The following is a 22,741-nucleotide window of genomic DNA, read 5'->3' on the forward strand; positions in this document are numbered from 1 at the left end:
TGTGGACTGTGCTGTAGAATGGCCAACACTCAGTCCACACACAAATCCCCGGTGTGACTTAGGGGTTGATTCTGGCACTCATTTTGAATTTGGAAACAAATTGTGTCCAGAATGCATGTTTCACATCGTTTCCTTTCCATGAACTTTCTGATTTGTCTATAAAATCTTACATGGTGTGGACTTGTGAAACAATTCATAATTCAAAATCTGTCTATGGACTGAATTTTTGCTCTGTACAGTGCGTTCTGGTGATGCCGTATCTTCCCTACAGAAGCTCAGTGTACTCATCTTAGTCATTTAAATGGCATTTATGTCTAAAATGTGACTCATAAACTTGACATCATGTGCAATCTAGCACTTAAAATATTCCACAATAATTTGCATTAGTCAACGAAATACATTTTTAGAATTGCACTGTTTTTCTTTGTATGTTGCGCAACCATCTATGAATAAAAATACAAGCGTGTTAACCGTTTTACTCTAAAATTAAAGACAGTTCGGCGTGTACAAGCAGCGGGGCAGTGCTCGTAGCCGGCTGAGTGGTGTGTGTCGATGTGACAGGCGTGATTTGCGCGTTCTCAGGTGCGCCTCTGCGAAAACAGGCTGCAGCGGGCCGCACAGCGGGGATGTTTCGGGGAAAGGGCCCCGTCCTCGTTCAGACAGGTTCTTCAAGGGCGGCGGCAGAGTGCGTCTTCAGAAGGGGCCCATTTGTTTCTCCCCATTCTACAGATCTTAAGGGGGTTTTAACCTCCCCTTTCAAGTACCAAATGGGCGACTTTAAAAACATTTCATGTCGTCTCCAGCGTGTGTGCTTAGGCTCAGAGATGAATGAGCCGTTTATCCAGTCCCGGGTCTTTTTAAATAGCTCTCCTTTTTACAGCTGTCCAGGATGTGAAAGCGTTTTTTATCATTTAATGAGCCACAGTGTGATGACTCATCTTTAATAAACAAATGTATACTGAACTGCAGCGTTCAATGTGCGTTCGTTGTCATCACATATACTGGGCTATCATTCAGCTGGGAACAAGAATGGCTTAGCAGCAGTCCTGGCAGTAGGCCTCAAAACTCATCTCAGTCCCTGCACGTCTTCGGTCCTGAGCGATCCCGCTCATCTTGGGACTACGTCACCTTCAAAACACCGCACATAACACACCCTCTGTCATGAATCAGCCCTCGTCTAATAAAAAGTACTCTCTTTTTCCCCTCTTGCTTTTATCTTTCTTTTTTCAGCTGAATTCACCAACCTTCTTGCTGCACTTCAAAAAAAAACAAAAAAAACGGGGGTCGTTGATCTGCCACAGGCCCTCTGTTTAGTGGTGTGGCCCTTTGATCTCTCCTGTTCAGTATGATAAAATAGGTGGGAGAAATGATGGATACAAAAGGGGCAGACAATAGAGTCTTGTTCGTGGGCCTATGTGAAAGGAAACAGATGAATTAAATCATGGTACAAAAAGAGAAAGAGTATGGAAACTAAAGGGATGTTTTTCTCTAACCGCCAACTCCGTTTACCCATTTTGTATCGCCCTGAACAAGTTGTGCACTTTCAGACAGAAGTAGAACGATGGTCTTTAATGTTTAAGAGTAAAGGCTTCTTATAAATATCCACCAGATTAAATGTTGAAGATAATGAATTTTACATTTTACATTTAAAAGTACCTGCTGTCATTTTATTTAGACTAGTTATGGAATGCACCCTATAGTGGGGTATTGGAGGTCCAGATCTGAATGTGAAAAGGGGAAAACTGATAACCAGGACGTACTGTCGCATACAAACGGAGAAATGAAGACATTCACTCCAACAGTAGGTTGATCATTTTGCACTCGAGGGCCCCCCAGCGTGTGCTCGTGTGTCAGAGGACAAGCTCATATTATTTCTGACAAGGTGTTGCCGAAAAGAGGAGTGAGCCGGGAGTGCAGGACTGTCAGGGGGAGCGATAAGGAGTGTGAAGGAGAGGGAAGACAGAGGTAAACCATCTGGATGGGGCGTCCTGCGCAGGGGCTCACACGGAGAGCCGCGTTCGCAACGATAGCCGCGGTCTGCAACCACCTCCCAGCGCTGACCCTGTGGGGGAGGAGTTACCGGGGCAAGCGGTGATGTCACAGTCCCTGAGCACAATAGATAAATTGTGCTAATACATCTGTTTCTTATCATTTTCCAGCAGCAGCAGCAGCAGCATTCGAAGAGAATCGGAGTGCTGGACCTGTGCTGTAAATCTCGAGGCAAAAGGTTCAAAAACCTCCGAAATGAAGCGGTGTAGCAGGCTGCCAAAGCAGTAACCTATGGACTTTAAATCAAAAGGCAATCCCACTCACACTCATCAGTGGAGAGGTGCATGACCCAGAGACAGCCCAAGAGCAGATGAGTTTGGATAGGAGAATAAAATAACAACCAACACTGATTCTGAATTTTCAGCTTTTATCTTCATTTATTTCACCTGACAATGCCCAACTAGTAGAAGAGATATTATTGGGTGTTTTGCCGCACAACATATGAATTATGGGGCACATTTACCTGGTCCATTTTTAAATAGCAGAACTTAACTTTATATTAAATTTAGACAATAACATTTCGTTTTAGTTTTACTGCAAAAAGAAAAAAAAATTGTTTCTGGGTCCAATGTGCCAAAACTATATTACTATAACTCAAACCAAATGGCGTATTTGTTGGTGGTTCTGAATTCTGGCAGCGGCCACCTTTTTACTTGCAAAAAAAAAAAAAAAAAAAACACTGAAAAATTTCAATAAAATCCACTTCAGTGCTCCGCGTTTTTCTCCTGAGTATAGTTAAAGCCTAGCTGTGTGTGGACACGATTACAGAGTGCCATGGCTCGTACATCAGTGCAGAACCTTGACTTCCAACAGGAAACCCAGTGCTGAAGATCAGTTCTGGCAATTCTTTGTTTTGCTGGGAGATGAACACGGCATCTTGCTCAGGAGAGCGAGGAGGAGGAAACATTCCTTTCTGCGGCCCTTTCAAATAGACCCAACACAGAGAACACTGCTCTTGCTCAAAGGGGGCCATCCCATTCAACGTGGTCCACAGTTATTTGTGGATCATTTGAATTCCAATGCCCAGTCCTGAGATAATTGGGGACTCCCGTTTTCACACGAGAGCTTGAGTTCCTGTGGCGGGTGAGGCCCAGAGAGAGAGGCTGCTCGTAATCCTGTCTGCAAACAGGCTGCGGCCTACTGGCAGCACGCAGCAGAAACGGACCTCTTTGCCCAGCGGCTGCGGGGATCCGGAGATGCGCTTTTCACACCGGGCCGAGCACTGACAATCGCCTCTTCTTGTGGTGCTGTTTATCTACACAGGAACACATGCGCTAGAAACAGGTGAGATGGCCAATCTCAGATCCACATCTGAAACGCTGCCAAAGAGAGGATGCAGAGCAGCTAGTGTTTGCCTCCCTATTAGCAAATCTAATACTGTGGGATCCTGAGAGGAGCAGAGCACTTTCCAATAGCAATATTTTGTGCTGCAATGGTTGTTATTTTTAGCTTGTTTGCCTCTTTACTACTTGCATGAACATAATTCCACTGCAAAATGGAAAACTGAGCTGTTCATTTCTATGGCTAGAAATGATTAGTTCATTAACTATTAATATACATGAAGAGTTTGGTTCCGCAAAGAGATATATCCTTTTTTTTTTGGGGGGGGGGGGGTCTAGTCTGAAGTTCATTCCTAAATATTTCCAAAATAAAGAGGATTCAATCATCAATATATGATTGTTTTATAAGTAAAGAACTCAGGATAGTTAATATCCTTTCAAAAGATATCTTTTGTTAATATCTTTTCCAAAAACAGTTTTTATTTTATGTGAGCAATCATTTTAAGAAGAGTAGAGGCACTTTTTAAAATGGTGGATCTCATTTTGGAACAGAAATCTTCATATATTGCATGAAAAGAGGAAACATTACAAATTATGGCGGGATAGGCTCCTATTCCACGAGGGGTTTAAAAAATGCATGTATCGAACGGTTTAGTCTTTGAAAGGAAAAGTATTATTCGTCTGTGTAAGTGATTTTTTTTGGGAAATCTAAACAGTAGTCTGAATTAGTGGGCATTCTGTTCGAGTATGCACATGTTGAGTGTACACTGTCAGGCCTGGGGCTCCCTTATGCTAAACACGCGAATTTACAGAAAGATCAGGCTTGCAGACGACAGAAACAAGTAGAATTTATTACTTGAGCAGAATGTGGCCTGCGTTTAGTCTAAAAAAAAAAAAAAAGTTAAAAAAAAAATGAAGAAATGGGAAGTGCATTCAACAGAGGAACACAGACTTGGCCCATCTACAGTGCATGCATCCTTTACACCACCCTTGGGGGGCCATTCATAAAGCTCACTGTCATTTGTTTTCAGAGCAGAACAGAATAATACAGCCCCACAGCGTAAGGATTGCTCAAATCAAACTGAAATTTCCATTGCACGTGGCAGGGGAAAACATGTCAAAAGTACACAATCAAAATGTAGGCATTTCAATGATCAGTACAACAAAAACAAAATGAAATGCCATCTGCCCATTGCTGCTTGTATTTTGACAGTTGATTATGCAGTATTCTCGTGTGATTAAATAAATAACATTATGCAAATTAGAATTGTTTTAGAACTTTCCTTTGTTACATAGGGCATTTTGTGCACATTCCTTGCACATATTACCTTCAATGGTAATTACTTCTTCAGTACTGATGTAACCACCATCACCATCTCCTTTATGTTCCTCCTCTAGCTAATTCACCGAGGACACAATGACTGATTTGTAGGAGCGTTTACTGCCATTTTATGTTCCTCCACAGCTTCATTGTACAAGAAGAGGGATCTTTCAGCCTCTGAAGGGTAACCCTATGGACCGACTCTCACTTGACAACTGAATAAAGGTTCAAAGGGCATCGCCCTACTAAACCCAATCTGTCTCTCTTGACAAAATCTCGAGCCCTCCCTTGAAAAAATACTCACTGCTGGATGCACTCAAACCTACAGAGGAGTGGGGTCAGGGCTATTGTTACAAATGGCCATCGGGCAATGGGGAGCGGGCCCTGCCTGGGAAAAATCCGCCCGCCCTCCGAAATGAACAATTACCTCTCAGCGTGAGACATTAAACATTAACTCGTCAAGACTGCGCCTAAAGCCGCCGGAAAGGAAGTATACACCTTCTCTTCATATATCTTCAGTGACCTGTGAATAGCCTACCCTAGTGAACATCTAGCAAATAAATGGGAAAAAATGAGCATGTAAAGTTATTGGGCGGTGGGAGAAAGAAGAAGTGCTCCTCAATAGAGTAAGACACGTTGAGAAGTCAGGGAGTCTGGAAACAGGCATAGACATAGGTCGGCAGCAGCGGTCTGTCCTCTGAGGAAAGTTATCATTTTAAATACAGCTGTGATACATGTTGTAATTAATTTACTGCGGCTTTCCCGGATTTATGAAACGCAACAAAAATCTAACTATCTTGAGGGGCATAATTTACTGGATAGCCAGAACAAGAACGTCATTCAAAACCCGGAGAGACTGAAACGACTGAATGAAGAACTCTTAGCGGAGTGTGTGGGATGTCACATTGAGTAAAAGAAACACACTAAAATGCTGAAAGGTTCTTAAGGCCAATACCTAATGGTGCTCTTTACATTGGGTGGCCTTATATAGAATTCAAAAAGGACAGCGTAGGCAGACATTATGAACATCATGCTAGGCTGTTTGTTTATACACGGCCTACGGAATGATGAAAACCAAACTGCACATTATTAGGAATTTAGAATTCCTGCTGGACAGATACTGCATGTTCAGTCCCAAAAAGAATAAATAAGGAAAGAGAGGTCATCCTAACATTGCACCACATAATTTCACTACACTTAGTACTTACAATTCAACTACTTTTGACACTGCAGTTAAACTTCCTGAACTACAATCCTCTATAAAGCTACTTGTTGCCATAACAGCCCTGATACCAAATTATTTCCTCCATTTGGTTACATGCAATTTTTTACTAAATTTTTATGCAGATGTAGTGAGACTGGAGTAGTGGTAAGCGAATCAATTACTGAGTCTAATGGATAAACAAATTACCAATACTAAAGTTAGGGCAAGGGATACACTACTAAATCAAGTTCCCAGGAGTAATTACCACTGGATATATTGTATACAATTTCAATGCGAGGCCACTAGCGAAGATACTTTGGCATAGTTGGTGCCATCTGGAATTAGTATTAGTCTAGAATTAGTCTGCATCAGGAGACCCTTAGACTATGCAACAGCTTCATGTAAAATCTTTGTATAGTGACCAAAGGTCTGGCATTCCCCATATTGCACACCATGTCATCTTGTTTTTTCAAAAGCAGGGAGAACAGGTTGATTGTACTTCAGCAGGCACTTCCAGAGGTCTCCCGACACTATCTGCTCTATGCCGCAGGTCCTGAGGACCCCTGTGTATGCTGGTTTTCATTCCAAACACAACCAGCAATCCCAGAATTTTAACAATTTGTATCGTTTTGCTTAATTGTGTTTTTTATTAATTAATGATTTGAGATCATTCACCCTCTTAAGCCACATTGTCACAAATAGCTATGTCATGAAGAATAAAATTCCCATATTCACATTGTGCTACATTGAAAAACAATTTTTTAAAGGATCAAATTTAAGACTGAGCTGAATCAATAGCCTCCCATTCGGTGAAAGTTTTGGACACCTTGCCACTAAAATTAACCATTTGGTAATTTAAAAAAAGAGGAATTGAAAGACAGAGCAAATGATAATCCAACACCATGTTAATATGTCTAAGGAAAAAATATTAAAGAATTTTAACAACCATAACTGAGCAACAGATTGGCTGGTACAGAGACCAGCATACACAGGGGTCCCCAGGACTGAGTTTGAGCGTCATCGTTCCACACCACTGGCGTGACAGCAGGGGGCACTATTGGAATCAGGCAGTCTGGCACGACTCCAGAAGCTTGCAGGTGTTACCAGACGTCAGCAGCACCAGCAATTTATGTTTCTGCTTCTTTTTATCCCAAGACGTGTATGACCGTTGCCTCAAATATTACTAAAAATGTGTATGAATAATAACATTGTTCATCAGTAAATGCAACCATACCTCATACAACCAAATCACAGTAGTACATTTTTGAGAAGGCAAAAAATAAATAAAAAATAATTCTGTTGTAACAGTCAACTGATTGTAAATATCTATTTATAGACCTTTTAACCTTATTACGCATCACCTAGGTAAATATAGGGTGAATCAATTAGATCCAAATTTACTTTTCCTTTTATTTATCCAAATTTTGCTGGAAAGCAAAAGTTTGTAATAACGAACAACCTTTAGAAACACTGCAGCAAATAAAAGGAAATACTTGAGTGGAGGTTAAAGTTTAGTCATCAGGATAATGAGATCAGCCCAAAACTCCTCTATCATTCCAAACATAGTGTAAAATCGATTTTCCAATCATCAGCTAACCATAGTGCCGGGGGGGAAAAAAGAAGCTAAAATTATCCACATGTAGTTTGGCTGATAATGCCAAGAGAGCAAGACAATACAGGGTCAACAGCAGTGTGCTTTAGACCTGAGGTTTAACTCCAGCCCTAGCAATGCCCCTACATGCTCAAATTACCGTTATTTCTAAAAATTGGTGCAATGCCAAATGAGATTTAGGGTGTGCCTCTGTGAGCAAAGAATACGAATGATGACAAGCATTGTAGTATAAAATTCTTACGAAGCAGCCAAAAAGTGTCTTGAGCCCAGTCCACCTTGGGATGGTACCAGCGGTTTCCTCAATAGTAGAAATTGCACATCTTGGAAAAAATGGTAGACCTAAATCCCATCCTCCAAAAAAAGCAGGCTTATGGTAATTGTATTCATTTTATTGAATACATATCCCTATTCATTCACACTTTTGCCGCGGGGCCGCGGAGTCTTGAAATGCTATACCGTTTGGCAGACCAAACTATACCGTTGCGTTGCCCCATGTTGAATTGGTTCAAAATGCTGCTGCAACAAAAAAAAAAGTGTGACCATGAAACACCTGCCTTTGCCTGTTTTCATTAGTTTTCTATTGAACACTGTGCTGACAACAGAATCTGGACAATTTAAAGTTTTAGGCCCAGATCTCCTTACGTCAGAGAGCTCATTATTTTACAGATTTTACAGCAAGGCCGCAACAATTCATATTTTCATTGCATCAAAGGTCAGAACAGGTACACAGTTGGAATAGATGCAATTGTGTGTTACTTGAAAAATAACGACTTACCAATAACTAACCCACATAACCTGAAATGCTACGGACAGGGACACTACCACAGTAAATCTGAAAGGTGCAATTTCACATAAACACAGAGGGACCAAATGAACCAGTCCTTCCTGAACACCACAGAACTCACTTTTTTCATTTTATCCATTCAAAAGTTAGTTTTGTGTGGGCCTTTTTTTGTTACACTTACTGCATTGACGATTGTGTCAACATGGCCATTTCATCTTCAAGATTTATGCTAAGGTTGACTGTGTGAAAGTGTTCAATGTCCATCTGTGAAATTTTTAATATCCCAATATTTTACATGGGTTTTATTGTGGTTGTACTGGAAGTAAGGTACCTTGAATAATTTCTTTACTAAATTGTCTAATATGCACCTTTTATTATTGTCTTACCGTCCACTTTGGAGGACTGCAAAACATTTTTTATTTTTCATTTTAAATTGCTTTAAATAGGCCAGGAAAAATGATTAGGAATACATAATCAAAATGCACACATCATTTTTGAGCACTGGGTCTTCATTGAAATGGTTGTGTTTTCCTGTACAAACTTGGGTTATTGCACCCCCTTGTGGATTATTTTCCTCTACACAGAGGTCTTAATATTCTTGGAACTTAGAAGAAACTTCAAAATTTGAATGAATTTATTTCATTTAATTTTATTTGACAAATATATATGAATGCTTACTTCTTAAAGGGGTATTCAGAGAAGTGTTTACACAAATTCTATTCCCCCTAAATAAACAAAACTAAGAAATCATGTGAATAGTAAAACACCTACATGATATAACAAAACATTTCAATTTGTGCCTTAGGAGACAATTCTACAGTATGAAACAACGCTGACAAGCCTTTTTGCCGGCGCGCAATTTTACTGACACGTGTGAAAGCTAGCTTCCTTCTCATTGACAGTTTCTGATGCACATTATTTCAGCTTTTTTAATTCAATGTCTAACTTCAGGAATAAAGACACACATAACTTCTCAATATGGATTCTCAATTCAAATGAATGCTGAGGAACTTTCAGACGCTGCCTCAGGGACTGCCTCTGACTTTACACACTTCAATCCAAAAGTTCAGGGCTGACGTGAATTTGCACAACGACCTTTAAGGCACACAAACTTTAGAAGCCCACCAAGGGCAATTTTTGGCAATGCATTGGTCCCACCAGGCAGTCCTCTCTTCATACAACTATAAATGTAAAACAAAATAAAAGCAAGGAATACAGCAAAATAAAATAATAGGTTATACTCATCATACAAGAGGAGGTAAATTCTTTCCTTTCTGTTAAAAAAAATGTACTGAAAACTAAAGTTAAATTTAGATCTAGTCAAGGAAAGTTTCGAGTCAGTCGGTCAGCGCTATATTACAAATGAATGCAATCCTATTTCTTAGACGTGTAAGCCGACATGGTGATGAATTAAACTCTAAAGAGAATGCAGCTCAGTGAAGGACCTCTTCTCCTGTTGCATGAATGCTTGAAGGCTTTTTTTCCCTTGCTGGAAAGTACTCTCCTGCCTTGAGAATGGCAAGATCACCAAGACCCGAAGGAGCGTCTCAATATTACAAAAACACCGTATGTCAAACACCTTCAGCGTGTCCAGCACGGTTGCGGGCAGGTAGCCAGCAATAGGATCTTTCCACTTGCTGTTCCAGGACTTGAGCTCACATGCTAGCGAACCAGTATCAGGAAGATCATCTCTGTAAATGCAGGACACAATGTGCTCCATGCAACTAGGCTCCATTTTTGACAGGACGTAAGGCACAATCGTCAGACATCTCATGGCACTGAGGGTGTGGTCCGAGAAGAGTTCAGTGACCTCGGTGATAGAGTGCTCCACAGCTTTTACACTCACAGTACTGCTGTAATGGTTACTGAGTAGCTCTTCCAGCGCTGGTTGCAGCAGCCTGATCTGCAGCTTTGCAGCCAGAGACCTAGCCTCCCTGAACCAGGCATCATGGTGGACAGTAAGGTTACTCTTCACCTCGTTTAAGGAAGCCAGAATGGCAGGCAAGCAGTTCACAGATGAGAACGTATCCAGGGGCTTGCCCTGTAGGCTCTGGCTGAGGTTTTTGGTAAGGCCCGTAATGTTCTTCAGTGCTATGACTGAGAAGACAAACTCAAAATCACTGACAGCACTGGAAAAGACCCTGGCCTGGTTCTGGTGAGAGTCACTTGTTTGCCTTCTTGCAATCTCATAGAGGGTGAGAGTGACCGCTTCAAGGAGCTCTGCTATGACCTCAAACATGTCGTGACTCTTGCCCCAGTCGCTTGTCAGCCTGTCCTTCAGCTCAATCCCCTTGCTATCATCTTGCGGGAACATCAAGGTGATCTTGTCTTCCAACATGGCCCACAACTCCACATTGTTGGCAAACCATAACAACATCTTTTCCATGGTGGCCACACTGTGAGTTATGCCAGGCACAGGAGAGGACTTGGCGAGCCACATATTGAGAGACAGAGAAGAACTAATGGTGCGTGTGGCCAATGAGTACTTCTGTGAAATGATGGCAGACACAGCTCTCATGTGAGAGCCAACACTCCCCGTGCTAAGCACAGACTGTCCTCTACAGAACTCCATGTTAAGTCCCCATTTCTCTGACAGCACAGTCTCTATGGTGTCCGCAAAGGCTGTGGGGTCCTCACAGTAGGGGACGAGAGCCACAGATTCCTCGCACTGAGTGTCCTGCTTGTCCAGGTACCTCACAGTGACAGGGATGTAACGTTCACCCTCAATGTCAGTCACCTGCTCAGTGATGACTGAAAAGAACTGCGAATCCCATAATTCCTTGAGAATTTCCTCTCTTACAGAGGGACTGTAGAACGACATTACACTGTGACCACTTTCACCAGATTTCTGCTTGCCCGTTTGCAGTTCTTCTACCGTGTTAATCAAGGCTGACTGCATCCCACTGAGCTCTTGAGAAACTGCAGAACTGTTTTCATGTACAATTTCATTTTCCGCTTCTATAAATAAGTAAATAAGTAAATTAGTAAGACGGTAAATAAATAAAATGCATACATAAATAAAAGAATGAATGAATGAATGAATGAATGAATGAATGAATGAATGAAGCCAAAATGCAAAACAGTAAGAGAGAGTCTTGTACTTCTGGATTATAAAATGTTCAAACATTGATTTTACTTTCTAAAGCTATTACTCTCACACAATTGAACAGATCAGCACTACCTGCCCTAAATATTTAAAATGGCTCCATTACAAAGTTAAAGCTCACTTTCATAATTATCCACAATCACATATTAACACATTAGTCATTACTAACCACTTTCCAGCTTCAGGATTTCAACTGTCCGTTGTACCTGGAAATCAAAAAGGAAACCTAAGGTATACTTAAAAGTGATTTGAAGGCAACAGATTCTAGAAAATGGTCTAGACTTTCATTACATAAAGTTTATGTTTTTCTCTCTTTACTTTTCTCTTTACACCACATTCAGTATAATTAAAGGGAAGGTGTCTTAGCTATGGATCCACATTTGTGTTACCGAAATAACTTACCTGATGAAGAAATGTGCTTCTGTCTGGATCCACATCAATGCACTTGTCGAGCACATCCTCCAAAGCTTGAATTGCTGTGTGATGCATATGGACCATGACAATGTCCATTTTGTTATTCTTACATACACAGCTTTTCAGGAAATCCCTCATTGAGTTCAGAGTTGTTTTCATGAGATCACATTCCATGCTGACACTCGGCAGTACAGCTGCTATCTTCAGCAGAGTGCTCACGGTAGAGTGGTCTTGTGATTTTGGATGGAGCAGAGTCTCAGAAATGGAAGCTGGCGGAGAAACCTCTTGACATTTCTCTTTCCAAAAACTTGCCCAATTGCAGATATCCTGTTCAGCCGAGTCCGGTTCTGGGAGGTCAGTCTGATAGACACTAAGCAGCTTCTCAGTGAATTCAGAGTCAACAGCCTGTGTATTACACGTTGGGAGCAGAGACAACACCTTCAGAGCGTTCAAATGACGTTCAGAAAAGTTGTGCTTCAATTCCTCCATCAGCAAGCTCAAGACAGGCTTACTCAGGGTCTCCCTGTAATATGCTTCAGGTGACTCATAGCTGCTTGACTTCTCAGGAAAACAGACCTGTCCAGAGGCTACCTTAGTGGCTAGCTGAGTGGCTTCCTCAAACCATGGAGAATGGACCATATTTATGTTCTCAAGGACATTACTTAGAGACTCTATGATTGGTGTCATCTTATCCACCTCGCAGATGATGTCAGCAGGATTTCCACATCGGAAAACGGTGCTGCAGTTTCGGAGGGGGGCGCAGACATTCTTCAAAATCACCAATGCGACCACAAAGTCTGCCTCCCTCACTGCCTGGGAGAGTATGCCTGCGTGCAATGACATGGTGCTGTTCCAGACGCCACTGGCATTGCTGCTCACTGAGTCCAAGCAGCTCAGCACTCCCTCCAGTGTGTCGACCAAAATGTCAAAAAAGTCTTCTCTCTTCTTCCATCTGGAACAACAGGTCTCTGGAATTTCTGCCAAGGCCTCCCTGGGTGTGTTCAGTAGTACGTCCACGGCCTGAGCCAGCTCCCCCTCCAACCTTGGGGACTGGTCGAAAAAAATCACAAGATCCTCCACTATTTCCAGCACTCTGGTAACAGGAGCGCAAGGTAGACTTGCCACTAGCCAATAGGCAAGCCCGCAGGACTCACTGGGTGTGATCACTGCCTGGGGATACCTTTCCAAGATATTCAAGGACATGCTCTTCAGGCACAGGCCCTCTGTGCCCACCCGCATGTACGCCTGTCCACGGCAAAAGTTCATCTGTAGTCCCCAGTCTTCTGTAAGGACTGCCTCAAAGCTTTTCGACTGTGCATCACTATCACACCCGTCATCAAATGGTAGGAAACCAAGAAGTTCTACCTTCGGTACACAACTGGCTACATATCGTATGAAGGTGGGCAGATACTTCTTATCAGCAACAGTTACAACTTTGTCAGTAATGAGAGAAAAGAAAGGAGATTCCTGAGCTTCAGAGAGTATTGCATGCCTGATAGATTTCACAAGACCATCCAGAATGTCCTTCTCTTCAATGCCAGATGAACAGTGGTCATCTCTTTCTGCCCAGTGGCACATGCCAAGATCCTGCACAAGTAGATCTTGGTCTTCCTTGGAAAGTTCTGAAAATAAACAGTTCTTCCTCGCCAGCAGAGCAGCCTGTTTGAATACAACTTCAAGACTGTGCTGGTTATCTCCAGAATGTCCATTCGCATCCACAGTGTTCAGCAGCGGGTCTTTCTTTTCTTCAGTGGAATGCTCCATTTCAGAATCCTCTAGTCCTTCTTTGAGATATTCCCCTGTGGAATAAAATATATTCACAAGTTTATCTAAACAAGTACACAAACACAATTGCCACAAAAATGTATTAATTCAAGATTTTAAATTCCTATTCTCAAAAACCAAGAAGAAAATCTCTGTAGGCCTGTTGCAAAATCCTACTAAATTCACTGTAGCTGCTGGTGCAGAGCGACTACAGGCAGCTGGTCAACCAGCAGAGCTGTTCTTCTGGGGAATCTCTGCCAACTCAAAGCCCCTTCACTGGAAAATGCTATAGCCTATTAAATGGTGCAACACAAATAAAATGTGTGCAAGTTTAAGTTTAACTATTATGCTTCACTCCACAGGGCTCTAAACCACTGTTGGCATCAACAGAATTTGATCACGTGGTCATTACATTTTGATCATGGGGCACAACAGAGCACTGAGGAGGACATCATCTGGACCACCCTGAAGGCTGCAAATAACCACAACCCCAAACTTTATCAATTGTAAAATGCAGAATTTATCCATTCCGACAGGTTCCACAACTTTCTCATAAAGAGGATTAGAGATGCATCTCAGTGTGACATTTATTCTAAAACAATCTATTCCAGCTAGCTATTTTAATTATGCCTTCATTATGAGAACACTCAGTACATAGTATATCCATTCTTAAGACAAGAACAGAATGTATAAGCACAAACAGTAAAGCTAAGACTTACCCTCCATATGTGTTTCGGCATGCTTCACCAAACTTTTGGATTCCTTATCCTGAAAACATAAATTTCAAACATCAAACATGCGCATCCTACCAAACCTCATCAACCATTTACCTTTTTAAGAATGTCAAATCTAAAAAGATATAAAGCTGAAATACATCCACAATATTCTAAAATACAGACTCCACACTTACCAAGCACAGGCCCTCTAGTGCCTTTGGGGTAACCTTCAAACACTGGGCAACCATCCTGTCCAAATCTCGGGTGAAGTTGATTCCCACTTTCAGCATAGCTAAGCACGAAGACCTCTCCTTACTCAGAGTTTCCCTCAAGTAGTCCTGAAACAGCTTGTGACGCATGGTTTCTCCACATTGCTCCAGGGCCGTGCTAGGCAGCACACACATTATCCTCAGCAAGGTGTTGATGTTTCCGAAGTACTGCATGAGTGGAAGGCGGAGAGTCTGAAAAATGGTGTCCGGTATGGTTACGGTCACCACTTTAGTCTTCCACTTTACCCTCCAGCAGCACAGTTCAGTGAAGAAGTTGTCAGGGTCTGGAAGATCACTGCTGTAGAGAGGGGGCTTCGATTTGAGAATCTCGAACATATAACTCACAGTCACAGAACAGGGGACCAGAGAGAGGAAGTTCAGGGCTTCCTTGTGATCATCAGAGAAATGATCCTTCACAGCATTGATGAGGCTGTCCACAAGTGGAACGCTCAGTGCATCTTTGTAGTAAATTGCTGGTTTCAACATGCCATCCCTGGGAATGGGAGCATTTTCAGGCACTTTGATTTGCACGCTTAGGTTTTGTGCCAATGCACAAGCTTCATCAAACCAGTTCTGATGGAAAACCTTGATATTGGTTTTCACCCTGTTCAGGGTGGCCACAATTCCGCTGATCTGGCAGAGCTGAGATGCTGCACTGAAGTGGTCCTTCTGGAGGCCAGCGCTGAGCTCTCTTGTGAAACAGGAGGCATTTTTCAGGGCAACCATAGGCACAATGAAATCAAAGTCCCTTATTAAGCCCAATAACCTGTCTGCCTGTTCAGGGATATTGGCTTTCCAGCGCTGTGGCTTGCTGTTCTTGATTTTGTCCAAACACACAACTAAAGGTTCCAACATCTGCACAAAAACCTCATAAGAGTCATGTTTTTCAAGCCAGACTGAACAGAATTTCCCTTGCAGCTCCTGAACTTTTTCATAACTTTCCCTCAGGCCCTCTGCTATTACCAGATCCAACTGTTTTTCCAAAGCAGGATCACTGCTGAAAAAAAGCAAAACCTCACCCATAGTGTCCAGTGCTCTTGTGATCGCTGGTACAGGTATCGATTTGGACCACCATGTATTAAAGGAATAGCAAGAGCTGTGCGTGCAGATCGCAAGGGGGTACTTTTCCTGAATTTTGCATGCAAATGCCTTCAGCTTGTATGAGACATCACCAGACCCAAGGTAGGCCTGGCCTCTGCAGTAGTTCAAGTCCAGGTTCCACTCCTCGGTGATAATGTGGTGAAGACGCTCAGACATAGCATCACAATCCAAATCAGCTTCTATGAAGCCCATCAGCTCAAGCCTCATAACATCAAAGCTGTCCACAAACCTGAGGAAGAGGGGAAGGTGGTCCTTGTCCCCGAGAGTGACCACACGATCAATGAAGAGCGAGAAAAAAGAGTTTCCAACCTCAGAAAGGATTCCCTGTCTCACAACATCCTCACAAACTGAGAGGACCTCCTTCATCTCTGATCTAGTGACATACTCCATCTCTCCTCCTTGTACACCGGCCTCCACAGGCTGGTTGTTTTGACTTCTGCAGGCCACTGTCAGGGCAGCCTGCAGAGCCGCTTTCAGAGATTCCTTGTCTGGCTCTGCGCACTTCAAGTGATCCCGAACCGTTTTCTCTTCCTCCACCTCAAAAGTCATTATTTTCGTGTCCTCAATCTCCTCCTTTAAATAGTTTTCAGCACCTTCAGATGCTGAGAGAGAGCAAAAAAAAACGATTATAATAAGGTACATTCATTAAGTATAGGAACTGCAGATATGTGTATGAATACACAATTTAAGTTACCTGCAAGCTGTGCTTTGTTGAGATTATCCTCCTGTAGAAAAAATAACATTGCAAACATAAGTATGAATAGATACACGATACACTAAAATGTTATTTTTAGGTGCAAAGTAAAACATTCTGAAGTTCTCAGATCTTATTCAGTGAAGCAAGTAATACAATATTAAGACTGACACATCCAGACATACATCCATATAAACCAAAGGTTTTTACCATAAGCAATAACTGCAGTATGTCAGGATGCTTCTGGATGAAGGATTCAACCATGTCATCAACACTGAAGTGCACATCTTGATTGACAAATACGAATGCCATGTTGCAGAGTCTCTGGTCTTCTGGCGTAGCTCTCAGGTAGGAATGGTACCGGTCTAAAACCATATCATACTGTCCATACACATCAGCCTCAGCATTTACACAGGGGATGGTACCAAGGACTTTCAGCAGGCTCTGAACATTTGGGTAGAATCCAATATCGGGGATCTTCAAAGTCCCAAAGACCGTGGTAGGTAGAATCCTGCGCTTGCTGGCATGCTTCCACTTGACCTCCCAGCAGCCGAGCTCATCATAGAAAGAGTCTGGTCTGGCCAGATTGTTCAAGTTGGCATCCGCCACCTTGTCCCTGCGTATGCTGAAATTGTGGTCTGCCATGTAAGAAGGTACCAGAGACAGCCATCGGAGGATTCGCACCATCTCTGTGCTGAACACTTTCTTTACTTCCTCGATAAGGTACTGCAGAATTTGAGTGCTCAGCATCTCTCTGTAAAAGTCTTCTGGAGAGCACTGGGCAGTTTCCTCTTTGCTTTTACCTTCAGAAGTCTCTGGCAGAGTGATTCCCACTCCCAGCTTCTTTGCCTTACATACAGCGTCAGAGAACCATCTTCTGTGGAATATGGCGATCTCTTGCAGCTGTTTATTAAGCAACTTTAAGGCATTTGAGATGGTGTACTGCAAAGTACTACTGATGCTAATCGTTCCTTTGAGACTAGGGTTGAGGATGCTGACGCAACACAATGTGTTCTTTAAAACAACAAGTGTGATGATGAAACTGAAATCCATCAGTACTGGACGCAACCTGGCTACCTGCTCTACAATGTCCATGTCATTTGCATTTATCTCATTAATGCAGCAAAGCAGTGGCTCTAAAATATCTAACATTGTCTGGAAGGCATCTATGCCATACTCCCAGTGGTTCTGGCAAGCATCCTTGATCCTGTCCACCTCCCCTTTCATGTGCCCATACAGGGAGGTGATCTTTGCCTCTACCTTCCCCCAAAGAGTCGAAGACGATCTCAGCAGGGTTGCGACTTCTTCCACAGTGTTAACTACCTTCTGGATGGAGAGGATAGGCATGCAGCGGATCAGCCACATGTTAAAGGCGTAGGGGTCACTTGGCGCCAACACCACCTGTGGGAATTCCCGCAGTATCCTGCTGGACAAGTCCTTCATCTTCTGGCAGATGCTCCCAGTGGTCAGGTAGGTCAGCCCCCTGCAGTGCTCCATACGCAGTCCCCACTTGTTTCGTATTGCTGAGAGGAGCATGAAAACCAAAGTATCTGCGTCTACATCGCACGGAAGGAACCCCATTAGGTGCTTTTGAGGGAATCCAGCTACGGTGACCGACCTGATGAACACCGGTATTTGCTCCTTTCCCTCGATGTTCACCAAATCCTGCAGTAGGATAGAGAAGAAGCGGGCAGACCGTAGGCTATTACGCATCTCTTCCCCCATGAGGTCCTCACAAAACTGGAGCATCTCTTTCTGGTCAATTTTTTCTGCGCATACAGGGCTGAATCGAGATAGTCCTCCATGGCTACCCATGGGCTCAATGGCATTGGGATTAGTACTGCTGCTGATGCTGAACCCAGTGACGGCAAGGGTTTCCTTGAAGTACAGTTTGAGGGTTTCCTTGGCTTTGGAGATGGAGGTATCTTCTTTGACTTGTGGTTCCAAGTTTTCTCCCATCTCCTCCTCTGCCACAGCTGGGGGGCTCTCATCTGAAATAAAAATTAGCAAATGCATTACAATATATTACTCACACAAATTAAGCACAAAAAATCAGCTTTAAATTCAGATAATATCAATAGGGAACTTAAATCACAAGGCACTTTCGTCACAAATATATACCTGTCTGAGAAGACAAGTATATGTTTGTCTCGTCAGAACTTGTTGAATCTATGCTACATTAAGAATTTTATTTATCCTGGGAAATTGTAAACCGACTGTTTCAGATCATACATTCAGCTGTGGGGAATGAGTGTGTTTTGTGCTGTCTGCTCAATGTACTGTGTGCAACTTCATAGAATTTTGTGGGCTGTGGTAGTTGACACAGTACATTGGTTGACACAGTACATTGATCAGACGGCACAAATCACTCTGACGGTATGATCTGAAACAGTCAGTTTACAATTTCCCAGAATAAATAAAATTCTTAATGTAGCATAAATTCAACAAGTTCTGACAAGACAAACATATACTTGTGCTATAACCTTTAAAATAGAGGTGGTGATGGGACACTTCACTCTGAGACACCTGACAGTTCTTGCAATACTTTTTGTGTCATTATTAGCCATTTTGTTTGGATGGCAATAGCAAAAGTCAAATAAATATTAGTATATTAGTATTAGTATACAAGTATATCAGAAGACTGCATCTGATTCAGCTGCAGTGCTGCTTGTGCAGGTGAGGGTTGCATAACTGCTATGTCAAGCCATAATTGCATTTTCCTCAAATGGAAGATGCGGAAGGGACAGGAACTGAAATTATGAAAACAAGGCCACACCAACCTTTAGTTTTCTTTGCAGCTTCAAGCTCCTCCGCAGTCTAAAAGTTAAAAAAAGTTAAACGAATTTTAAAAAATAAACAAATCTCAGTTTCTGTAAAAGCATGTCTGGAGAAAATAAAACATAGCTTGTTCTTTCATATATCCTCTGAAATAACGACTTTTTTAAATGATGTGGTATGGTAGGCAGTCTGAAAACAAGGCAAACCATTGAGAAAGGATCATTTTCAGCAATAAGCATGAAACTGGTACAAACCAACTGTATGATTAGCGTTAGCCTTGTAACACCCAGAAAATTTGGAAGCATACATTTGAATGGGGTGATGACTGGGTCTCTGAGCAAATGACAGAACTTTTATTCATCTCAATATTTACTGGGACCCTGGAACCAAAAGACATTTTACCTACTCACACACGTGCACACATGTATACACACACGCCATGGACTCACAGATTCTCGGACACGTTTCCTGTTGCGACTCTGTGGATTGTTCAAGTGACTTGTGAAGTCAAATATTGTTGGAACAGCTCCATCCTTTAGAACTGTTCTTAAAGCGCTCTAGGAATGAAGGAAATTTTTTTTTTTTTTACATTACATTACAGGCATTTAGCAGACGCTCTTATCCAGAGCGACTTACACAACTTTTTACATAGCACTTTACATTGTATCCATTTATACAGCTGGATATATACTGAAGCAATGCAGGTTAAGTACCTTGCTCAAGGGTACAACGGCAGTGTCCTTACCCGGGAATCGAACCTGCGACCTTTCGGTTACAAGACTAACTCCTTAGCCACTGTGCTACACTCCGTCCTGCATGTAATACATGCATTACATTTTTATTTTATTGATGTATGGTACAATACACAGATCATGACATAGTATTGGGAATCCTGGCCATTATATCTGCCATTATAAAAAGAAAAAATGTAATGTATTATGAGCAAAGATATTCTACCATGCTTGACATCAACCTATTTTTGGCTGGATGCCAGCCCTACAAACGAGAATGTCTGTGACTGAGTCACTGAGTGATGAAGTTACACCATTGGTTGGTCCAGCCATATACTAGGTTTTGACATGGTCTTGTTACATTAAATCTAAAAACTGCAGCTTTTATGGGATTTCCAGCTTTCTTTGGCAAGTGCTCATTTGTCTACATGTCTCAACTGAATTTTCATCTGCAGTTCTTGACTCCACAAATGCAGGGAGGAGGGCATCTTCCTGAATGGGACGGTTTTAATTCTAAGCGTGACAATAATGAACACAAGGAAATCTATTTGCAGAATTTCTCTCCTAAGGTAGCCTCCAATATTTGCTGTGACACAGAAATAAATGAGTTGTAGATTGGGAAGTAAGCCCAATCAGCACTAAGATGATACAACCACAGTGAAAATGAAAGTGTCTGCCATTAAACTCCCTGGCTTGATCTCATAACCGCAACCACAACCAACAGGAAAAAACAACTAGGTAGCAATGCATAAGAGTAGTCTAACACATAGTGCAGGGAAGTTAAAACTGATCTGTAAATCATTGTGTTCCTTCAAGGGTTTCGTCCAAGTTTTGAAATAAGCAGGTGTGTGATGTTTACACATCATTTGCACTCTACAGCCTAAAATAATTAGTGTTCCATGCATATCAAGTTTGTTCATCTGATTTTGGTGAAGTACTATAAATATGCTATCTGTTTGCAAAAACAAACTGGCGGCAATAAGTTAAAACATAGCCCAATGCTTGGAAAGTTAGTCAGTCAACAAGACAACAATACACTTTAGAAGTTGCATCAGATTGCCAGCTGACTACATTACCTAATTTTGGTAGGACTGACTCCCTTTTAACAAGCATCCCCAAGTAAATGGCTTTCCTGCTAAGGATGCTAACAATGGAATGCCAATCTGTGAAGAATTTAGAATAAAGAGCACCTCATAGTGCTCAGCAAATATGCTTTGCAGACTAGAACGTGATATAGCAATGAATGAACATAAGAGCAGGGACAATCAGATATTTGGGGCTTGTGTTAAGCAGGGATGTGATCCCTCCCCCATCTGTGTGAATGAACAAAGCTTACAGTGCAAGGCAATGTCAGCAGTTATTCTGTATAGTTTAAATGACAATGACATAGGACTTTTGAACAGTAGGCAAATTGCTGAGGCATATAAATTAGGAAGCAAACATGAGCAACTTGGGTACTTACATGCCTGCATATCAGGGAGGGTTCAAAGTGATTTGCACAGAGTTTATAAAGCCTATGCAACTGTTCAGGGGTTTTCTTCTCAAGATCAGGCCTGCGGCAGTTATCCAACCATTGCTTACATCTAAAATCAGTGTGTGAGAGAAGGAAGCGGAGTTATAGTAAAATGAGCAATGAAGGAAATTAAATGATCAAAAATTGATTGCGTCATGAGAAAAACAAAGATTTCAACCTATTCAGGCATGCTCTAATAAACAAAACAAGAAAACAACATTACAGAAGATGACGATTTTCTGTATTATCTCTAAAGGTTGGATTGTAGAAGTGCGATTTTTATTTTTTTTATTTTATTTTTATTTAGATACCAAATTAACCTGCAATATGATTTTTAAAACTGAACTCGTAAACGTCAGCTAAGCATATTTGACATTATAAGGTATGCAAGGCTTTACCTAGAGACAGCTGCAACAATGTTAGTAGCTTGGCAGCTACTTAAATGAACTTACAAGCACATTTATTTAACTTTTAATTCATATAGAGAAAGATTTTAGTACGCACATTTACATTCAGTATTAGTAAGACTTCTAGAAATGCTACTAGCTAGCCAAAAGGCTAAATGTTTCAATTCATTGGGGGCGGCTAACCGGCCAGCTAGCTAGCAGCAAGTACGTCAAGTAACCTAAAATGAATATTCTAGTTAACTTGGTTTAACTGATGCGCATCAACATTTACAGCAAAAACTAACTCGCTACTGTACAATACTTACCGCTCTGGGTCCAATGGAAACCTAAAGAACGCAATGTTGGATTGGTCTGTGCACTGATTACAATTCGCTGCGGCACAGCAGTCGGGCATTTTGGACTGCACGCACTCGCTGATTCACAGTAAATTTTGCATCACACAAACTTACGAAATGACTCAAGAAACGTCTAAAAATTAGTAGGTGCTATGTTTTACAATTAATATTATAACAGGTGCCCACGCGGCTATTCTACGTCTAAAAACACTTGCTCCAAAACTTGTACTTCTAACGCGATACAATTACTCGAGCGGGCATAAACCAGGAAGAACACCTAAACAAAACGGAAACAGATACCGAGCCTGTATGGCGCACTGATCTCTGGTACGGCGATAGGAACTAGCTCCTTCAAATAAAATTGAACAAACATCAATATCCGTCTATTGTTTGAATATAGTATTTGTTTTAAGCATCGAAAAAGAGTAGTGGTTCTGAAGTTATTAACAAGAAGGGTTCTGTTAAATATCTCCAGTACACCACGAGGTATTGAACGCTTCTGTCGTCACGTGACGGTCGCTTTAGCCACTCCCCTCAGTGACTCATCGAGCAGAAAACAATTTCTGTCATCGTGACCGACATTTTAGGCTTTGGGTGCTAAAAGACTTATTTTAGGGCTTCATCGTTTAGAAAAAAATTAAAATGATGAATTCCATATACCTT

General features: G+C 41.8%; 1 protein-coding gene across 1 annotated transcript; it reads right to left on the reverse strand.

The window, feature by feature from the left end:
• Window positions 1–8,879: 8,879 nt before the first annotated feature.
• On the reverse strand, window positions 8,880–22,592 carry si:dkey-250d21.1 (uncharacterized). Its single transcript, XM_064350122.1, has 11 exons — window positions 22,049–22,592; window positions 21,286–21,406; window positions 19,542–19,649; window positions 19,095–19,131; window positions 16,525–18,305; window positions 16,315–16,345; window positions 14,445–16,222; window positions 14,254–14,302; window positions 11,759–13,569; window positions 11,526–11,562; window positions 8,880–11,208 (listed from the first exon to the last, which is right to left on the reverse strand). The coding sequence occupies exons 1-11, from the start codon at window positions 22,135–22,137 to the stop codon at window positions 9,668–9,670; spliced, it is 7,383 nt and encodes a 2,460-aa protein (XP_064206192.1). The 5' UTR covers window positions 22,138–22,592; the 3' UTR covers window positions 8,880–9,667.
• Window positions 22,593–22,741: the final 149 nt, after the last annotated feature.

The sequence above is a fragment of the Anguilla rostrata genome, chromosome 9, assembly GCF_018555375.3.
Source record: "Anguilla rostrata isolate EN2019 chromosome 9, ASM1855537v3, whole genome shotgun sequence".
Classification (NCBI taxonomy): Eukaryota; Metazoa; Chordata; class Actinopteri; order Anguilliformes; family Anguillidae; genus Anguilla; species Anguilla rostrata.

Coding starts and splice junctions, on each gene's coding strand:
- si:dkey-250d21.1 (XM_064350122.1), bottom strand. CDS start 22,137: ATGCCCGACTGCTGTGCCGCAGCGAATTGTAATCAGTGCACAGACCAA. Junction 11,563..11,758: donor GAAGCACATTTCTTCATCAG/GTAAGTTATTTC, acceptor TTTGATTTCCAG/GTACAACGGACAGTTGAAAT. Junction 11,209..11,525: donor AATCCTGAAGCTGGAAAGTG/GTTAGTAATGAC, acceptor ACTTATTTATAG/AAGCGGAAAATGAAATTGTA.